General features: G+C 39.9%; 1 protein-coding gene across 1 annotated transcript; it reads left to right on the forward strand.

The window, feature by feature from the left end:
• Positions 1–16,710: 16,710 nt before the first annotated feature.
• Positions 16,711–17,421, forward strand: LOC127122258 (uncharacterized). Its single transcript, XM_051052624.1, has one exon. The coding sequence runs from the start codon at positions 16,711–16,713 to the stop codon at positions 17,419–17,421; it is 711 nt and encodes a 236-aa protein (XP_050908581.1).
• The last annotated feature ends 1,788 nt before the right edge of the window (positions 17,422–19,209 follow it).

A 19,209-nucleotide genomic window follows, 5' to 3' on the forward strand; every position in this document is an offset into this window, starting at 1 on the left:
AAACCTCCGTTTGACCATTCTCTTGTGGGTGGTAGGGAGTGGTCACCTTGTGCTTTACACCATAATGTTGCAGAACTTTTTCTAGAGGTGTATTGCAAAAGTGTGAGCCTCCATCACTTATCAACACCCTAGGCACACCAAAACGTGAAAATATGTTTTTCTTTAAAAATTTAATCACTGTTTTGGCATCGGCCTTAGGTGAGGCAATTGCTTCTACCCACTTCGAGACATAGTCAACGGCTACTAGTATGTACTCATTTGAGAAAGAAGAGGGGAATGGGCCAACGAAATCAATACCCCAACAATCAAAAACTTCCACTTCTAGCATGTTGGTTAGAGGCATTTCATCCCGTTTTCCTATTCCTCCACTCCGTTGGCATGTATCATAACTCTTCGCATGTTCATGCGCATCTTTGAATAAAGATGGCCAATAAAATCCCGATTGGAGTACTTTAGTGGTTGTTCTCAAACCACTATAATGACCTCCATACGGAGAGTTGTGACAGTGCCAAAGAATGTCTCTTGACTCCTCAATTGTTACACACCTTCTCAAAATATTGTCTGCTCCTACTTTAAATAGATAAGGATCATCCCAAACATAATATTTTGCATCTGCCAAGAATTTCCTTCTTTGATTGCAAGTGAGGTCTTCCGGTGTTAAACCGGTTGCTTTGTAGTTAGCAAAATCAGCAAACCAAGGCCTCACTTGAATCACATAAAGTTTTTCATCTGGAAATTCTTCTATCACCTCCTCTTCTTTGTTTGTAATGTCTACATTGACCAACCGAGACAAATGATCCGCCACCAAGTTTTCGGAACCTTTTTTATCCCGAATTTCCAGATCAAACTCTTGTAATAAAAGGATCCAACGAATAAGCCTTTGTTTGGAATCCGGCTTGGTAAGCAGATATTTTATCGCCGAGTGGTCAGTGTAGATTACAACTTTTGAACCAATCAAATAAGCTCTAAACTTTTCCAATGCATATACTATGGCTAGTAATTCTTTTTCAGTTGTTGCATAATTAACTTGTGCTTCATTCAACACTTTACTAGCATAGTGTATGGCATGAAAAATTTAGAGCTTATTTGATTGGTTCAAAAGTTGTAATCTACACTGACCACTCGGCGATAAAATATCTGCTTACCAAGCCGGATTCCAAACAAAGGCTTATTCATTGGATCCTTTTATTTGTTGAAAAGTATATCTTCGGCAAATATTTTTATATCGTATCCATAGAGATTGGTTGATATTACCGCCGTTCTATAATCCAAATGTTGTAAGTTTAGAAAGTAACAAGGTTGTTTTGGTTGGAAAGTTATCTTGTGAGTAAATGTCACTAAAAACAGTAAAATGGTTTTAATCTAATGTAAAAGCTTGGCAAGATTGGAGTTCACTATTTCAAATGCTTATGATTCCTTATGATAAATAAATAGATTCAAGATTATTGATGATGTTCAAGTATCCTCTCAAAGTCATTTATGTCTAAATGATATTGTGATAATCACTATATTGATCCTTAGACGATCTCTCCACCTAACTATCAATATAGCAATCTTTAATGCTTAATACCAAAGAAGAGTAATGAATAAATCTATCTCTACAACTTATTCACTACTTGAAAATCTGTTTTATGTCAAGACTCAAATAATCTCTCTCGACAACTACTCAAATCTGGTTTTCAACTTAGGGCAAAAACAATATTCAATACATCAACAATCTTTATCATATATATAAATCAAATGGAATACATAAACATATGAGAATAGCTACTACCTCCAATCTTGACAAAAGGGGAGTTTAGCTCCTCTTCATCATTGTTACAAAACAGAATGTTAAAGAAGAAAAACTTTGTTTTCTCTCTTACAAAATCTCTCAATGTCAATGTATGAATGATAATGAATGAATGCCCTAGAATAATGTATTTTTCTCTACAAAAAGGGTTGACATTTCCTTAATTGGTCATTCTCATCCAATGTAGAAAAGCTATTACAAGGCAGACATCAAAATGGCAAAACAACTTTTTCCTGAAAGACAGCACTTTTGGCCCTTAACCAGCTTGCTGGATTCGCAGCCTTCGCGGTGCGAAGACAGTTCGCGGCGCGAACTGATGCTGATCCAGCTTCCTTGTTTTGCAAGCTTCATCCAAGATGTGATGTTGCACTCCAAAAGCTTTTTTCATCTAAAAGTTCTACAAAACTGAAAAATCTGTGAAATAACTATTCAAAACAAAATAAATTAAATCTAATTGCATTTATACAAATTAATAAGAACAAAAGTGTGTAATTAAATCAAAGTTTGGTAAAAGGGACCAATAAAATGATATAAAAAGTAGTACTAATTACAGGAACGATATTTGCAATCCATTCGACATACCTGGTTGTGTGGATGAACTTGCACTTTAGAAGTCTTTCGACCTCTTCTTTTATTTTTGACAGAATCTCTGGTGCAAAGCGTCGTGGAGTCTGCTTTACTGGTTTTTTCCCTTCCATTATCGGCAGTTGCAATTCGACCACCTTTCTGTCTAGACCAGGCATCTCGTCGTAATCCCATGCGAAGCAGTCTTTGAATTCCTTAAGCAACTGGACTATTTCGACCTTGAACTGGGGGTCCATTTTTGCGCTTATGTAGGTTGGTCTACTTTCTGCCCCCACTCCTAAATTTACTTCTTCTAATGGATCTTGTGCCACCATCTTCACGTTAGTTGACACTGGATCTTTTTCGAATCCTAGAGGTTCGTCATCATAAATGGCGTCAAGCTTCTGGTGTTGCCATTCGCCCATTTGGTTGTTATCATAATTTTCTGCAACGTCTCTTTGGGGACATTGTTCGTTGGAATTTTCTTTGTTGGCTTCGACAGCCATATATTTTACTTCAGCCTCGAGGGCCTCTTTGAGTTTGTTTTCGGCTATGTAAGTCGTAATTCTTTCGAGCGCTGATTCTTTACTCGTCATCGTCAAACTCGCTTCCCCATCCCGTTGGCGCTATATGAGTAGTTCCCCACATGTAAGATTCGCCAATTAATTCTTTGTCCCACTGAAAACCATGTGTAGGATGAAGGTACATGGAGCAGTAGGCGTTGTCTGTTGCCTTTAAATCGAACTCTGCGGGGCTGCACGGGGGTATGTGAGCCAGGTTCTTGTCGAAACTTTGACTGTTGACATTGTTTACTTCTGTCATGAAATAGCTTTGATCAGCCTCAATATTTTCGACAATCTTGTCTGGCCTCCAAATGGCTATTCGCTGGTGCATTGAAGAAGGTACGGCTCCAACGCCATGAATCCACTCCCTTCCAAGTAGTAGGTTGTAATTCGCCCTTGAAGCAATGACCATGAACATCGTTGGCCTTGTTATGGTTCCAACCGTCAAATTCACCTGGATGACGCCCATAGTGGTTCCTACTTTCCCTTCATAGTTCGACAACACCATCTTGTGAGGTTTTGCGTCTGAATCATCCTTCCCAATCCTCTTTAGCATAAAATGGGGAATCAAATTTACTGTTGCTCCCCCATCCACCAGTATCTTGTTTACACCAACATTCTCCACCTTCCCTTTTATGAATAAAGGCTTCAAATGTGCTTACATGGAATCATCTGGTCTTTCGAAGAAAGCATTCTGCTCTTCGACGCACCCATTATTCATGACGTAGTAGCAGACGGACCTGTGTGCCATTGTTTCTTCTTCCATCTCGTCTTCTTCGTCTTCGACCTCCATTACTCTATCATAATCTCTAGGAAGGACAAAAACCACATTGCAGACCACATTAAAGGACGCTTCTGAGTCAGATTCGAAGTCGTCAGTTATTTCGTCGTCTTCCTGGAGCTTATCTTTCGACGATACTGGTTCGACAATGCTGCCAGGATTGATCTGGTGGGCAGCCTCTTTTCTGCTTGCTATCTGAGGAGTGTTGCTAGATTCTGCGTTGTCCTTGCTGTCAGCATTTTTCCCATTCACGCTTTTCTCTGCAGTCTCTTTTTCTGCCCTCTTCTGCCTCTAGAATCTTCTCCATTGGGATCTTGACATAGGGTTTTTTCCTTTATAGTTTTCTGAAGGATATGGTCTTGGCTTGTGCTTTTCCATTTCCTTCTTGCCTTCCATCGAAGCGCCTTTTTGAACCTCGAATTTTCTCCACTTTTTCTGCCCTTGGGCATCTCTAATGGGTTGAACCCACTTGTCATCCATTGCTTTGTTAGATGGTTTATAAGTGTTTTGGTATCTTTCTCCATGCCTCCATTGGTGATGATCACTTCTCCTTGGGTCATATCTTGTTGTCCCCCAATTCTCTTTCCTTTTGGCTTTATCCACTGCTTCCAGATTGGTTGCTGCCTTCCTGTCGAAGATTGCACTGCAACGTGGGCATAGCATTACCTCGGTCCTCATCTTTTGGCACCTCTTGATGAATTCTATTAAATTTTCCTCCTCTTTAGGATAGCCAGCCTTTGGTACTCCTTTCGACAACGATCTTCACCCACTTTAGCTTGGTCTCCCTGAGTTACTTCCACCATGTTTATCCCAACATTTCGTTCGTCAGCAATGCTTAAGTCGTTCATTTTCTTGATGAGTCTTTCTTCTTCGACTTCGACACCTCTTGGTATCTGATCAAACTCCTTTTCTGGGCAGCGGCACCAAGATATGTTCCTGGGACCATGTTTGCAACATCATTTGTTCCAATTTCTTTTGGGGTCCTCCATTATTCTGCGCAGGATTCCACTGGTCATAGGCTTCGTAGGACCATTCACAACTTCTATTTTGATTTTTGTGACCTCTTTGCTGAAAGGTCCCATGGTGTTGACGCAGTTTGCGACATCACGTGTCTTTGTTTGATCAGGATCAAGGCCTTCAGTAGCCTTGTTTTCAATAATGAGGTCTTCAGTAACCTTCTTTTTCATATTAGGGAGATTCTCAATTGCCTCAACTGTTTTTTCATTGTTGTCTGAAGGAACATCTCCCCAACCGCTTGGTTGGATTGTGTTGATGTCGATCTGAGAGCTTGCCGGCGCATTGTATTTCACGAGATAATCATACTTCCCACTTGGCTGTCCCAAGCAGTCCCAGTTCTCCTCTTGTCGAACCAAACCGTCTTCGGCAGCATTATCACTGTCCTTTTTGTCGAAACCTTCAGTAGTTTCCATCTTTTTCTGGTCGTCAAAGCCTTCAGTAACTTCAACTTCGTTCTGGTTTGCGAGATCATCAGCAATCTCCACCATGTTGATATTTGTGTCGAATTCTCCAACAGCTTCCACCATTTCGAGATTGCCATCAGGAGCAATTTCGACCTCCACCATGTTCACAATGGATGGTTCAGCGTAATGGGCTTCGACTGGCTGCATGGGATTCGAATCAATCCTCATCTGTTGTTTTGGCTTATCGCCAAACTTCAGCCTTCCGTCACGGATAGCATTTTGAACGAGATCCCTGAAAAGGAAACATGGAGATGTTTTATGGCCCAGAAAATTGTGGTATTTACAAAAACCTCTCTTTTTCTGTTGTTCCATAGGCGGTTCTTTAGCGCCTGGCGGTTTTATTAATTGACCATCTTTAACCAACAAATCAAAAATTTCGTCACATTTGGTGATGTCGAATGTATAAGTTCTTTTGGGGAACTTATCATTGGTTTCGACTGGGTTTCCGTTCGACGAAGTTAGTACTTTACACGAATAAGGTGGGCCTCGTTTTAGTTCTACTAAGTCAATCTCTTGTTCGTCGAAGTTACTTGGTTCGTTTTCATCGTACTCATCATCTTGGCGAACCCCTACGTAGGCCACCCTTTCTTTTTTATTCTTATTTGCTCTGAATTTTTCATCCCTTAACCTTTCGACCTGTCTCACCCTATCTGCTAATTGTGCCATATCCCTCAAATACTGGGTATCTAGTTTCTTCCTTATAGAATAATCTAGTCCTCCTGCGGCCATTTCGACTAACTCACGTTCTGGCACCGGAGTGAAACATCTAGCCTTTAGCAACCTTAACCTATTTAAATAATCATCTATTGGTTCTGAGTGTTTTCTCTTAACACTGGCTAATTCTTTCAGACTTATTTTTGTTTGTCCCATGTAAAATTGTTCATGGAACAACCTTTCTAATTGGGTCCACGTATATACTGAGTTTGCAGGCAAAGATGTAAACCAAGTGAACGCGTTTTTCGTCAAGGAACTAGGGAAATATTTTATTTTCAAATTTTCATTACGGGCTATTTCCCCCGCTTCGATCAAATAACGTGCCACGTGTTCTATGGTGGATTCATTAATGTCCCCTGAGAACTTGGTGAACTTAGGAACTTTCCACCTTGGTGGCAGTTCTTCTTGCAGAATATATTCCGACTGTGGGGAAGCGTAACTAGGCCTTTGCAATCCCATGTTCACCCCATTTTGTGCCATTATCGTTTCGACCATGGTTGCTAAATTGTTTTCGCCAGGTAGGTTATTGTACCGGATTCGCTGTTGCAACACAGCATCCGCGTCTTGGCCTCTCTGGATTACTATCCTTCTAGGTTCTTTTGGAATAGGGGTTTTGACTACATCCTCTTGGTTTCTGCCGTTCGTCTGAGGATTGTCTAAAGGTATTTGGTTTATCGTAGGCTCTTCCTGGACCGCTACCACTGGGTTATGAACCACTTGTTCTCTGCGTCGAGTTTGAGGAACCCCGAAAAAGTCAGCAATGCGCGTCATTTGCGCTGCCAACAATTGGTTGGTTTGGGTGGTGTTTTGTAGAGGATTAAACACCGCCCCGTTTGTTGAGTCAACATTTGGACCATATCATGATTACTCTCGTCCATTTGTTGTCTAATTACTTGCGCATAATTATTTGTTGTCGGCGACACGTAAAGTTGTTGTTGATTTAGTCTACTCATGTTTCCGCTATATCCTGACCCTTGTAATGGTGAAGACATATTGGCCATAGAATCAGCATATAATAACGGTGAATTGTGTAAATTTTCCATTACCGAAGTTGGCATTCCAAATGGTTGTTCCCTACCAGGCAGAGGCATGGTGAAATTTGTCACAAAAGGCCAAGAAGTGTTTCCCACAGGAGGAGGTGTCCCAACAGGCATTTGTTGTGTCCTAATGGACGAACTAGGCGCATTTTGTGAAATTGAAACCGCTGGTATTGACCCTGTTGACGAAGGCACAGCCTCTGACACAGGGACTGATCCCACATTTCCTCCTATCGAAGGGATAGGGTTGGATAATGGGATTGCTTCATTTGGATTAGGATTATTTGGATTATTTTGCTGACTCGCCATTTTTCTTACTCTTGTTCTTTTAGGTCTTTCTACGTCAGATACGGCTAATTTACCGCTTCTTAGTCTCATACAACGAAGAAAAAACCTTGACTAAAGATTATCTAAGTTTTAGATTTATGCACTGTCCCACTGGGCGTGCCAATTTGTTCGCGGTGTATTTTGGCGAACAACCTCTGGTTTTCCAAAACTTGTAGAATTGGGTTACTTGCAGGATCAACCACACAAATCCTAGGACATGTGCAAATCTAAATAATTTTGTAAATCTCTAGAACGCCTTTTGTATCTTTCATTTGGCTTATCAAATCTTCTATGTCGAAAGGTGTCGATTAAAAACGTTTGAATAGATGTAAATTTGACAAAATAAGATAAATGGCAGAAAATAAATAACAAAACATAAAGTGTCGAAAAGTGAGATGCAGAAAAGATAAAAGACTAGTAAATGTAAAGAGAAATAGGTAAAGGACTTTGAATTTTATAAATAAAACTTTGAAAGAATTGGTGTTTGTTTACACATACATGTTCCAGATATGACTCTTTTCTCTCACACGGGTACTTTGAGTATTTGCAGGAATTTTGTACAAGTAAATTTTTACACCCTTTTTCTGATAACAACTATCCTATTTATATACAAACAAATAACTGTTATTAACGAACAAATCCTAAAACTATGACATTTGGCTCTTCTGCATGATTCCTTTTCGCCAGATGCTTCCACGCGTCTTCTGCCAAACGTCACAACTCTTTTGAATTTGAAATTACACTTTACGTCGAAATGACGTCTCTCTCTAGACTCTGTCGAATTGTCGAAATAACCTCAATCCACGCCTGTCAAAGACGTCTTCCTATCTGCAAGTATCTTGTCGAAATGTCGAATTATTATGTTGTCGAAATGTTGAAGAACACTTTTCAACTGAACTGTTAATCTCATGACGTCATTTGTCGAAAGGATCATTCTGCATACTAAATCTCATGGTGTTGAAAACGCATGTATACAGCATCATGCCAACAACCTTACAAAACCAAACCTCATACCTGTTGCAACACACCAAGGCCACGATGCTGCAAGTCAAAACCTGAATAGTGAGTGTATCCTGCAAAGGCCATAATGAGACATCAAGTTGCAGAGGGAAAACCATGTTGAATGCACAAATGAGACATACCTTAAGGCCTGCAACAAGCCAAGTGGAGCCACCAACACAATGGGATCACAGGACTTGTCCTCATGGCCATCCTTGAGACAGGAATTTAGAAGAAAATGCAATGGTGACTGTGTCCTGCAGAGGTCAAAACCAACATGAGCTTTGCACATAAAAGCCATTCTTACCACCTGCTGAACTGAACAAAGGGATCCAGCAGGGCATTGCAAGACCATAGCCAAATCAGGCTGCAACAAAAGAAACAAGCAAACACAAGGATTTGAATACAAACAGTGAAAATTAAACTCATGAAACATTGAACCAAAGCATAGACCAAGGATCACATTCATCTTTCAAAATACAAACCAAAACACACTTGCACTTAACAATTACCAGTTCAGCAGGTTACCTCTATCCAATGACCTCATCACCTAATTCCAATGCTACCTGCTACAACCAGTTTATGCATCAAAGCCATTAACATTCATTCTTCATCATTTCAAGCCAAACCAAGGTCACTTAAGTTCAACTTGTAACTTGGACAGCAGGTCACTAAAAACCATTCTAATATAACCTCAATATAATTCTAACCTGCAACATCCAGTTAAGTTTCAACTCACTCATTCATTAATCAATCAAAACCAACATACTAACTGAGTTTCTATCTCATTAACCAACTGAGTTTTCAGTTAACTCAGTGAGTCACACTTAACTAACTCCTAACCACACTTAATTAACTCCTAACCTCATTCCAAAGCTAATAATTCCCAAGCCTAGCATCTATTTAAGAAACTCATCATTCACATTTTCATAACGCTTGGAAATCTGTTTGAATTTGTGTATTCTCTCTCTTGCAATCTCTTCCCTCACCCTATTCAGAGCTCTACTTTCTCCTAGAAGCTATTGAAGCTTCACATCGAAGCTTCAATTTTGCTTGAGCTAAGCCACAACATCCTCACTTTTCACTGTTCCAGATCAGAAGAAGAAGAAGGAGACGAAAAGAGAAGAAGAAGAAGAAATAATCAAGTTCAGGAAACTTACCGGTGGATTTTCTGATCATCTTCTCCGGTATGTCATTTTCGTTTCAGTGGCATTTTCTTGCTTTGAGCTTACCAAGTTGTGGTATCTGAGGTAGGAAATAGAAGCCCCATAGTATTAGGGATTAATTCGCACCATACACCATTTAATTTAACTTGTAGATGCTATGGTTCCTCCATGTTTAGATTCGATTTCACCAATGCAAGGACCAGTTCCAAATTTCATCTCCATATTCATGATTAGAATGTATTTATACTTCTATTGGTAGTGGTGGTTAGGTATAAGCCAGTACCGGCACCGACGACGGACGCCGATGCGGTGAGTCACGGTGGACGGACGGTGAGAGGGAGCGAAGGGTGAGCGCGCGCATGGAGTTTCGTTTGAACTCTGTTGACTTGGATAAGTCAACATAGGTGTGTGTTTTGGGCTCAATTTTAGTTAGGCCCATGCAATTTACTTACCATACACTACACATTACCAGATACGCCTCCCTAGTGACTTGAGAAGGAAATTGAGTTGGGCTTAACCAAGCCAATGGCCTTTTTTCTAGTTCACCTCACAATTCCAACGCGCACCCCCCTTTTGAGTGCTTGAATCTGGAATGGGCTCAGACGCAGCCCAAATGTAGTTTTACTTCATACACCACCAGTTTTTGGAGTTGCTTCCTGCATAAAACAATGGGCTCATCCTGCAGCCCAATAACCAGAATTCAGCTCACACCTCCATTTACGATTTACACCTCCTTTTCCATTCTCAATTAATTTTTTCTTTTAATTTCTTTTATTTCTTTTTATAATTTAATTAGGTTAATTAGCAATGTTAGTTTAATTAGGCTAGTAATTGTTGATTAGGAATAAAATCTCCATTAGAATTTAGTTAGGACTTTTCATTAGAATTCTAATTAGGTTTTAGATTCTAATTAGAAATGATTTAGCTTTTGATTAAATTTAGAATTACACAATTTCTCAACCTTAGGATTTAATCAACTTTAGGTCATGGATAGAATTTGACATATTTTGCAAATGACGTTTTGCCATTTTGGGCTTATTTTTGGTATTTTTGTGATAGAACGACATGATCCCATTAGGATTAGAATATGACATAGGATTTTAATCATTTCCTTACAACTTCAGGACTTTTAATCAACATTTTGACCAATATATACATGCTCCCTTAGGACTTCTAACTTAGAATTTTCAATTAATTTCTAATGCATGATCCCTTAGGGTAGTTTCTAACAATTACTAACTTTGATTAGAATGACCTAGTTCCCCAAAAAACAAAACAAAACCCTTGATTAAATTGATCAAAAGAAATTTTGATTAATTAAATCCTTTGAACCTGTATAATCCCACAAGCTAAATTAAGTGACCAAAAGACCCTTGGTCACTTAATAAAACTTTTCTTCCAAGTTGTGGAGCTCAAGGCCTCAAGACAAGATCTTCAATCAAGGCATCCTCAGTCATACCAAGCAGCAGATTATTCAAGCACATCAAAGGTGGCATCTTCAACACTTGTTAAATCAAGGTTAGAAGTGTGTGGCACAAGCCTTAAGCAATAAAGAATGAGTGGGACTGGAGTATTCCTACCCCCATTCTGAATATCTTTGGGTATGGGACGTATGACCCAGTGCTCATCGTATTCACCTCTATTCGTAGACATTAGCACAATTCTAACCATACGATTGACAAGTCTCTCACTACAAAGCAAAAACAACAAAGCAAAGACTACGTCAGGAACTTATCAATCATGAATCAAGTTGTATGATACGAGCCTTAAGCAATAGAGAAAGAGTGGGACTGGAGTATTCCTACCCCCATTCTGAGTATCTTTGGGTATGGGACGTATGACCCAACTCTCATCATATTCACCTATATTCATAGACTTTAGTGCAATTCGAATCGAATGATTGATAAGGTCTTCATCATTGCAAGAAACAAATACAAAGACTCTTCTTTCTCCACTTGAAGTTTAAGACGAGAATTACACGCCACGAGCCTTAAGTGGTAAAGAAGGAATGAGACTAGAGCTTTCCTACACTCATTCTGGATATCTTTAGGTGAGAGATGTTTGGCTTGTTGCTTATCGTATCCACCTTTACTCATAGAATTTAGTGTGATTCTCATCCAGTAACTATCAAGTCTATCCATTCCAATCATTTCAATCTCAAACACATTTCACTTCTTTCCTCCATCATCTTGCTTTCATCCCTAGTAGACTGAACTACGAAAGCTCTAATTTCCATATTGCATTATAAGGATACGTAAGCAGGAGAACTCGGTTTCTTCGCGAGCTACCTTATTTATCAATCAATCGTTCTTCATTCATTCAATCATACCGTGTTTTTTAGATCAATCATATTTCTCCTTGGACTCCTTGTCCATCCTTTTAGGACGATTACGACAGTCCACCTCATCGATCGAGAGTTGTTTGGCCCTTAACCCAAACACTTAATTCAGTCTTTCTTTTTTGCTTTACCTTATAGTGGTGGCTTGCTAATCCACGTATTGGTAAACGCCACTTTGCTCTTCGATTAAGAGTCTATCCTTCTCTTGGATCCAAGCTACTATCCTGATTTGATCTCGAATTGTTGATTCCCCAGCAAGTGATACACTATTCCTTGCACTACAGTACTTCCATCCTTCCTTGAAGATGTATTTGTCTTGTGAGTCCCCGTTTCTTAGACAAATATCTCTCTCTTTCTATTATCGTAGTTCCGAACTACGATTGCTCTGACTTTCTCATTGCGCAATGAGAATACGTAGGCACGAGGATGCGAATCCTTGGCGAGCATACTTCTAATTATTCCTCCTTCGCCTTAGGGCATCATTCATAACTTTCACTATTCATTATCTACCTTCGATCATAACTCATTCACCCAGTTACATATCTGTGTCTTTGACATCGAGATACACTTTCTTTGGAATTCCATATATACCCTTTTAGGATGCCTAACGAATAGTCCGTATTTCTACAAAGAGTTGTTTGGTCCTTAACCCAAACATTTAATTCCTTCTTTTTAGCTAACACCCTACAGTGGTGGCCTGCTAGTCCATGTATCGGTTAACGCTGTTTCCCTCTATGGTAGAAATCCCATTTCTCTTATGGATTTCAATAAACTTTCACCTTTCGATTTCAAGCAATACTTCTTCAGTCATTTATCACCAGATACTCTATTCTATGACTTTGGTCACTTCACTCCTGCCTTAGGGCATTTCCTCGTTCATCCCACGATACATTCATATTCTACCTTCATTCACTCCTTGTGATATACCTGTTCTTTGAGCCAAATACACTATACCTTTATGCTTCATCTTGTACTTCCTTGTGAACCAAGAGTTGTTTGGCCCTTAACCCAAACACCTAGTTCCTCTATTTTTCAGTTGTTCCAATACAGTGATACAACGTTGTAGGCCCTCGCTTGTTGGTTCATGCTTGTTTACTCTTGGGTTCATCTTTTCACCCTCGTTGGAGTTCAAAACACAATCCTTTGGTTCATATCATACTTTGATCACACTCATTTTCACCTCCCGCCTTTAGTTCCTTGAACTACGGAGCTCTAAATTCCTCATTGCACTATGAGGATACGTATGCATGAGGGCCCTAATCCTCACCGAGCACTTTATCTATTTCTCCTTCCGTTTCCCATTATTTTGCGAGTAATCTTTAGATAACACCTATTTGAGAGAGAACAATCAAAACGGTTCCCATGGAGTACCATGGATGTTTGGGATGCTAATACCTTCCCTTGCATAACCGACTTCCTTACCCAGTATATATCTTTTCCCCGGGTTTTATAGATGTTTTCCCTTCCCTTTGGGGATAAATAAAGTTCGATGGCGACTCTGTTGTATGTTCGAGCGTGCGATATGTTCGGGTATATTTCCGCTAGCTTCACTTGGTACCATGACGAAGAAACTTTAGAAGCAAGAATGATTGCAAAGAAAAACATTGTATGAAAGACTCCCCACCTGATTCTGAGATTTTTCTTGAGATATGAGAGTTTGAGTAGTATTGGTGCACGAGGTTCCTTCCTCGTTAGGGTCGTACGAGAACCTCACTTAGTGGTAGATTTTTTTAAGGGGATTGATGATCGTCGTGCTTTCGGCATAAGCATTCTTTCCTTTACTAGAATCAGTGACCTTAAGACCCCTTTTGTAGAACCTTTAACCATGGCCACCCTAGACCAATGGTCGCATAGTATAGGCCACCAAGGTGTCTTCCTCATATCACTTAGAGTAGATGACTTTGATGGAGCAGTCGTCTGACAAGTAAATTGACATAAGCGGCTGACAGTCAAGGAAGTCCATGACTCTAGGGGTAGTGTCTTACACCCAATTTCTCAAAAACCATTATATCATACAAGTGAGAACATTGGTTTACTAAGCAGTCATTATTAAACTCCATGCTTTGTCACAGTGGTAGAAACCTTGAACCCATGCCTAAAACCTATGGAAATTAATACACCAATTCATTCATTCATACATACGTTCATCTTCAAATTAATAAGAAAAGCTCTTAAAGATTTTAGTTTGTTCAAATGCGAATTACAAGACCTTTTACCAACACAATAGTGGATACTTCAACAAGGAAAATCACCTCTACATTCTGATTCAAGAGTCCTGACATCAGTTCATTAAAGGTCCTCTGCTCAAAGGTCGTAGCTCTTAAGGATAACAAGTTTAGAGCCAATTTTGGGAACATCATAGATCTTCTAACCGAGAAGATTGATTATGGTGATATCACTATAATGGCCCAATGCTACGATGTCCCATTATGATGCTTCACTTTCCCCGACTTCCAAACCTCTCCAACCTTATAAGACCTCGAGAGACTCCTCAACCGATCAATCAAAGAATACAACCCCTTTCCCAAATTGGAAGAAGGTTACTGTTTGACCAAACTCTCACGCGCCTTGTGTATCAACGCCAACAAGCTAGTGGCCAATTGGGGCATTAAAGGATCCATCAAGGGTTTAACCCAAAAGTTCCTCAAAGCCCATGCTTGTGAAATGGTCAAAGAAGGAAGACCCGAATTCTTTAGTGCAACCTTGCCACTTTTGATTCATGGAATTGTCCTCTTCCCAAATATGGACAAGTTCGTGGATCACTTGGCAGTTGAAGTCTTTCTAACAAAGAATCTGGTGCCTTTTCTACTTACCGACTTCTACCATACCTTTCATACAAGGCATGAGAAGAAGGGAGGTGCTTTCCTCTGTTGTGCTCCTCTGTTACATCTATCGATGAGGGCCCGCATGCCTCAAAATGGACCATTTGCTCAAAGCAATTTGAAATGGCCTCAAAAGTTTGCATCTCTCTCCGCTAACTCAATCTTATGGTACAAGATAGAATGGGATACGAAAGACGTCATTGCAAGATGTGGAGGGTTCCCTAACGTACCCTTAATAGGAACACATGGTTGTATCAACTACAAAACCCTGCTATACTCAAGAGACAACTAGGGTACGCCATGATGAGTCCTCCCGAGGAAAGAGACTTCATTCCCTTCGTCATCAATATCGTGGATCTGCTTGACTCAAATGTGAAGAGAGCGCGAAAAGCTTGGACAGACATAGTTCGTATTGACCAAGAATGGGGTAAGAAAAACATCCTAGCCAAGGAACCCTACTATATGTGGGTAAAAGAGAGGTCTAGGGTTGTTAAGATGATGTTTCTGTTTGACCCTTCATCATTCCCATTGATGCCTGAGCCCGAGCCTATCCTACAAGAGGACATGGACAAGCTTACCAACCAAATCAAAGAGCTTGAGTTGGAGAACACTCAATTATGAGTCCAATTTAATCGTGCCAAGGAACGTAACCACGTCTTGGAGGATAAGGGTAAGAAAGTTTGTGAAAAGTTCGAGGATAGCAAGAAGAGGCTCCGAATAGCCGAAGAATAAATAGTGTGGGTTGGTGGAGCTCTACAAGGAGCTAATTTTGAGATAGACTTCTGCAACGACAAGTTAGATCAAGCGTTCTGAGTCATCAAGGACCTTGAGAAAACTGTCGAGAGTTCTAATTCTATGAAGAAAGAAGTGAGAGAAGACTATGAAGCCCAAATCCTTGAGCTAAAGACCACTCTCAAGGAGTGTAAGGACCTCTTTGCTAAGGAACAACTAGAGAGAGAAAGGATTTATCGAAGCTTCTTATGCGAGCAGTTCAACCTTGGACGAGTTTGCAAGCAAATCAAGAACCTGAAGAGGGGGATCTATGACCAAGCCTATGTGGAGTTGAAAAACAACTATAGACATTGGGAGGAGCGTTTCCATGGAGCCGAAACTGCCACTACTCAAAAGGATGGAATCATACATAACTCCAAACCCTTTATAATGAATGGAGGGACAAATATGCCAACATGGAAGTACTGACTAACTATGCCCTTCAAGACTTTCCCGACAAGTTGAAGGAGGATGATTTGATTATGTGTCCAGATAATACCCCTGAGGAGGTCTATCACTTCGTCAAATTCTGCAAGAAGAAGATGGCCGAACTCATTACCGATATTGAGGCTCTCCGCAAGTCTCAAGGGGTCACTTTTAGGGTTGACATCTAGTTATTTTATTTGTTTCCACTACTTGTACTCTGCAACTTCCATGTATTGTAAATTGTTTTCCCTTCAAAGGATGAATAAAAGCTTGGTGTTTCTCTCTTTTGTGTTTTGCTTTATCTTTGATTGTGAATGTAAATCGTTAAGTAGTTCTTGCAACAATTAAAACGCGAATAACTAAAAGAGCTTTGCTTCAACATTAAAAACAAAAAAATCATGCATCATTTTGCATATTTCAAAACATAAAAACATAAAACTCATATGTCTACCTTACTTCTGACCAGAACCCCACTCCCAAAGCTGACTTTCTGGTATAATACTCGAAGACACCAGCAAGCAGTCATGGAATAACTTCAATAGAATCAAGATGCACTTCAGGAAGAGGTATCCCAAGTACGGTCCTAGATGGAGCAACTTATGGAAACAATCCAAGCGGTCACGAGGGGCCAAGAAATCATGGCGTAAATGCAAGAGGATATGAACCAACGAGCTAATGTTGCAAATCCTCCCATTCCTCCAGTGGTTGAGACCCCGATTCCTCCTCCTCCTCCTCAAGTTGGCCCTCCGGTCCATATTGGCGCACCCGTCGGTGTTCCACATGTTAATCTTAATCCTTCTGTCGTTGAGATCAACGACTAACTGGATGCTTTCTTCAGCCCAAGGTCTGCATCTCAGTACGACGCTTTCGGTTCGACAACCAATGAGGTGGAGAAGAAGGTAAAGGCTATCGAGGAGAATCTCAAAACAATGGAGAGCACCGATGCTTTGGGTCTTGATACAGCAGAAATGTGCCTAGTGCCTGGTGTTGTTATTCCATCCAAGTTCAAAGTCCCAGACTTTGAAAAGTATAAGGGAAATAGTGACCCTATGACTCACATTAGGGCATACTGCCGAAAGATGGTTGCTTATTCCAGTGGCGACCGACTATTAATGCATTTTCCAAGATTCCCTCAGTGGGGCATCATTGGATTGGTATATGCAACTCGAGGCACTCATATTCGCATTGGGAGAGAGATGGTCGAGACATTCCTCAAGCACTATCAGTACAATACTGATATGGCACCTAACCGCACGCAGCTGCAAAATCTGACTCAAAGGTCTGAGGAATCTTTCAAGGTGTATGCCCAACAGTGGAGGGAATTAGTTTCTAGGGTACAACCCCCATTACTAGAAAGAGGGCCGATAAACATGTTTATGGGTAACCTACAAGGCCCATACCTTGACAAAATGGTGGGGAGCACCTCTTCGTGTTTTTCCGACCTAGTCTTAGCCGGCAAAAGGATCAAAAACATGATCAAGATGGGCAAGATTCAAAACTCTACAAGTGCATCCAGTGCAGTAAAGAAACCCTTTGTTCCTTATGGTAAAAATAGAGAAGGTGAGACCAGTGTCACAACCATCATCCGAACTAAAAATCCCACTTATCAACAAGTAGCCATCGTGGCTCCCGTTCAATAATAACAACAAACTCTTGTTATTCCCATTCAGCAACCACAACAGTAATAGCAGTATCAACCACATCAACAACCACATCAAAATCAACAACATTATCAGCCGCAACATCAATGTCAACAACAACAATATCAACCACAACAACAAAGATTAAGGAGACCTGGGAGGAGGTTTGACCCAATACCAATACCATATAGCCATATTTTACCTTACCTTCTAAGAGGATCGCTTGTACAATTGAGAGAGTTAGGACCCCCACCTATGGTTCTTCCTCCTAGTTACGATGTAAATGCCCGTTGTGAGTTCCATTCTTGCGCTCCCGGGCACTCTATTGAAAATTGTAAAGCGCTGAAATACAAAGTACAAGATCTGATCGACTCCAAGGTTATTACATTCACGCCTAACGACCCAAACGTAAACAACAACCCGATGCCTCCCCATGATAAGAAAAATGTGAACATGGTGGAATTGGACAGTGGAAGGAAGGTGATAACCTCCGTCAATGATTTGAAGACCCCACTTGTGGAAATCAAGAATTTTCTATTGAGAAACAACGCGTTCTCCATTTATGCTCAGTCTTGTGAATATTGTTTGAAGGAAACACAATAATATGAAGCTATGAAGGCCTACATTCAAACTCTAATAAACCAAAGAGTATTGATAATTGATCAGCCCTCCACAATCAAGGGTGTTTCAACCCTCAAAATTCCGTACGACGAAGTTCCTCCCTTGCAAATACCATATAATATTTCTCAATTGACTCTTTCAGCGAGCCCTGTTACTCCAATGATCATAACAGTCCCAACACCATTCACATATAACGAAACCAGAGCCTTCCCTTGGATGTATGACACACCAGTCTACATCCACGAGCAAAAAGTACAAGAAGAACCAATCAAGTCTGATGACCCATTGATAAGCATCAGTGGAACTGGCGGTGTAACAAGAAGCGACAGAATCTTTGCACCAGCACCACTAATCAATGCATTTTGAGGCACACTCTTCTATAATTGTACTTAGGCATTTCACTAGTTTGTTTTGCTTATTTTATTATTTTATTATGTTTTTAGATTTAAGTTCATGTTTGCCTTTAATCTATTTTCGTTTGTTATTTTCAGTTTTAGCTGTTATTTGATACCTGTTCACTATTAGGATCATAGCTGGAGCTACAAGATATCATTTTGTGCGTTTTGATATACGTTGGAAAGATAAGAGAAAGGGATACAACTTTTATTTTGAAGCCAAAATCTGATTCAGAGTGAATAAGTCTCACTTAATTCGTTGAAGTTTCGTACTTTAGGAAATAATTTCTTTTGGGTCATTTTTGGGTCGGGATTATGTTTTCCGACCCAGTTTGAATTATAAGTGCAATCCTTATTTTGTTTAAAAGGAAAGCTGTGTTACTATAGCATATTACACATTATTCACGATAACTTTTTGCTTTGTACGATTATGAAGAGGAACTAATCTTCTACAGTCAATCTGCTGTTACCGAGTTTCCAAGGCTTTGAGGTTTTTATCCTATCAATTAAATTTCGTTTCTCTTTCAATTCTATTATATGAAAATTCATTTGCTTAATCTGTATTTTATAGGATCTTTTTTATTAAATTCGTATGATTGCATTCCTAACTGTTAATCGTTGTTTATGTCGCTTTGTCGTTAAATCACGTTTATAAATCGTGTTTGCTTAATTAATGATTGTAATAATCCATTTGTTTAATTTGGAATACATGAATATCAATCTTTCATATATCTATTGCGCTTGTCAATCAAAATTGAATCGAATAGAGATC

The sequence above is a fragment of the Lathyrus oleraceus genome, chromosome 2, assembly GCF_024323335.1.
Source record: "Lathyrus oleraceus cultivar Zhongwan6 chromosome 2, CAAS_Psat_ZW6_1.0, whole genome shotgun sequence".
Lineage (NCBI taxonomy): Eukaryota > Viridiplantae > Streptophyta > Magnoliopsida > Fabales > Fabaceae > Lathyrus > Lathyrus oleraceus.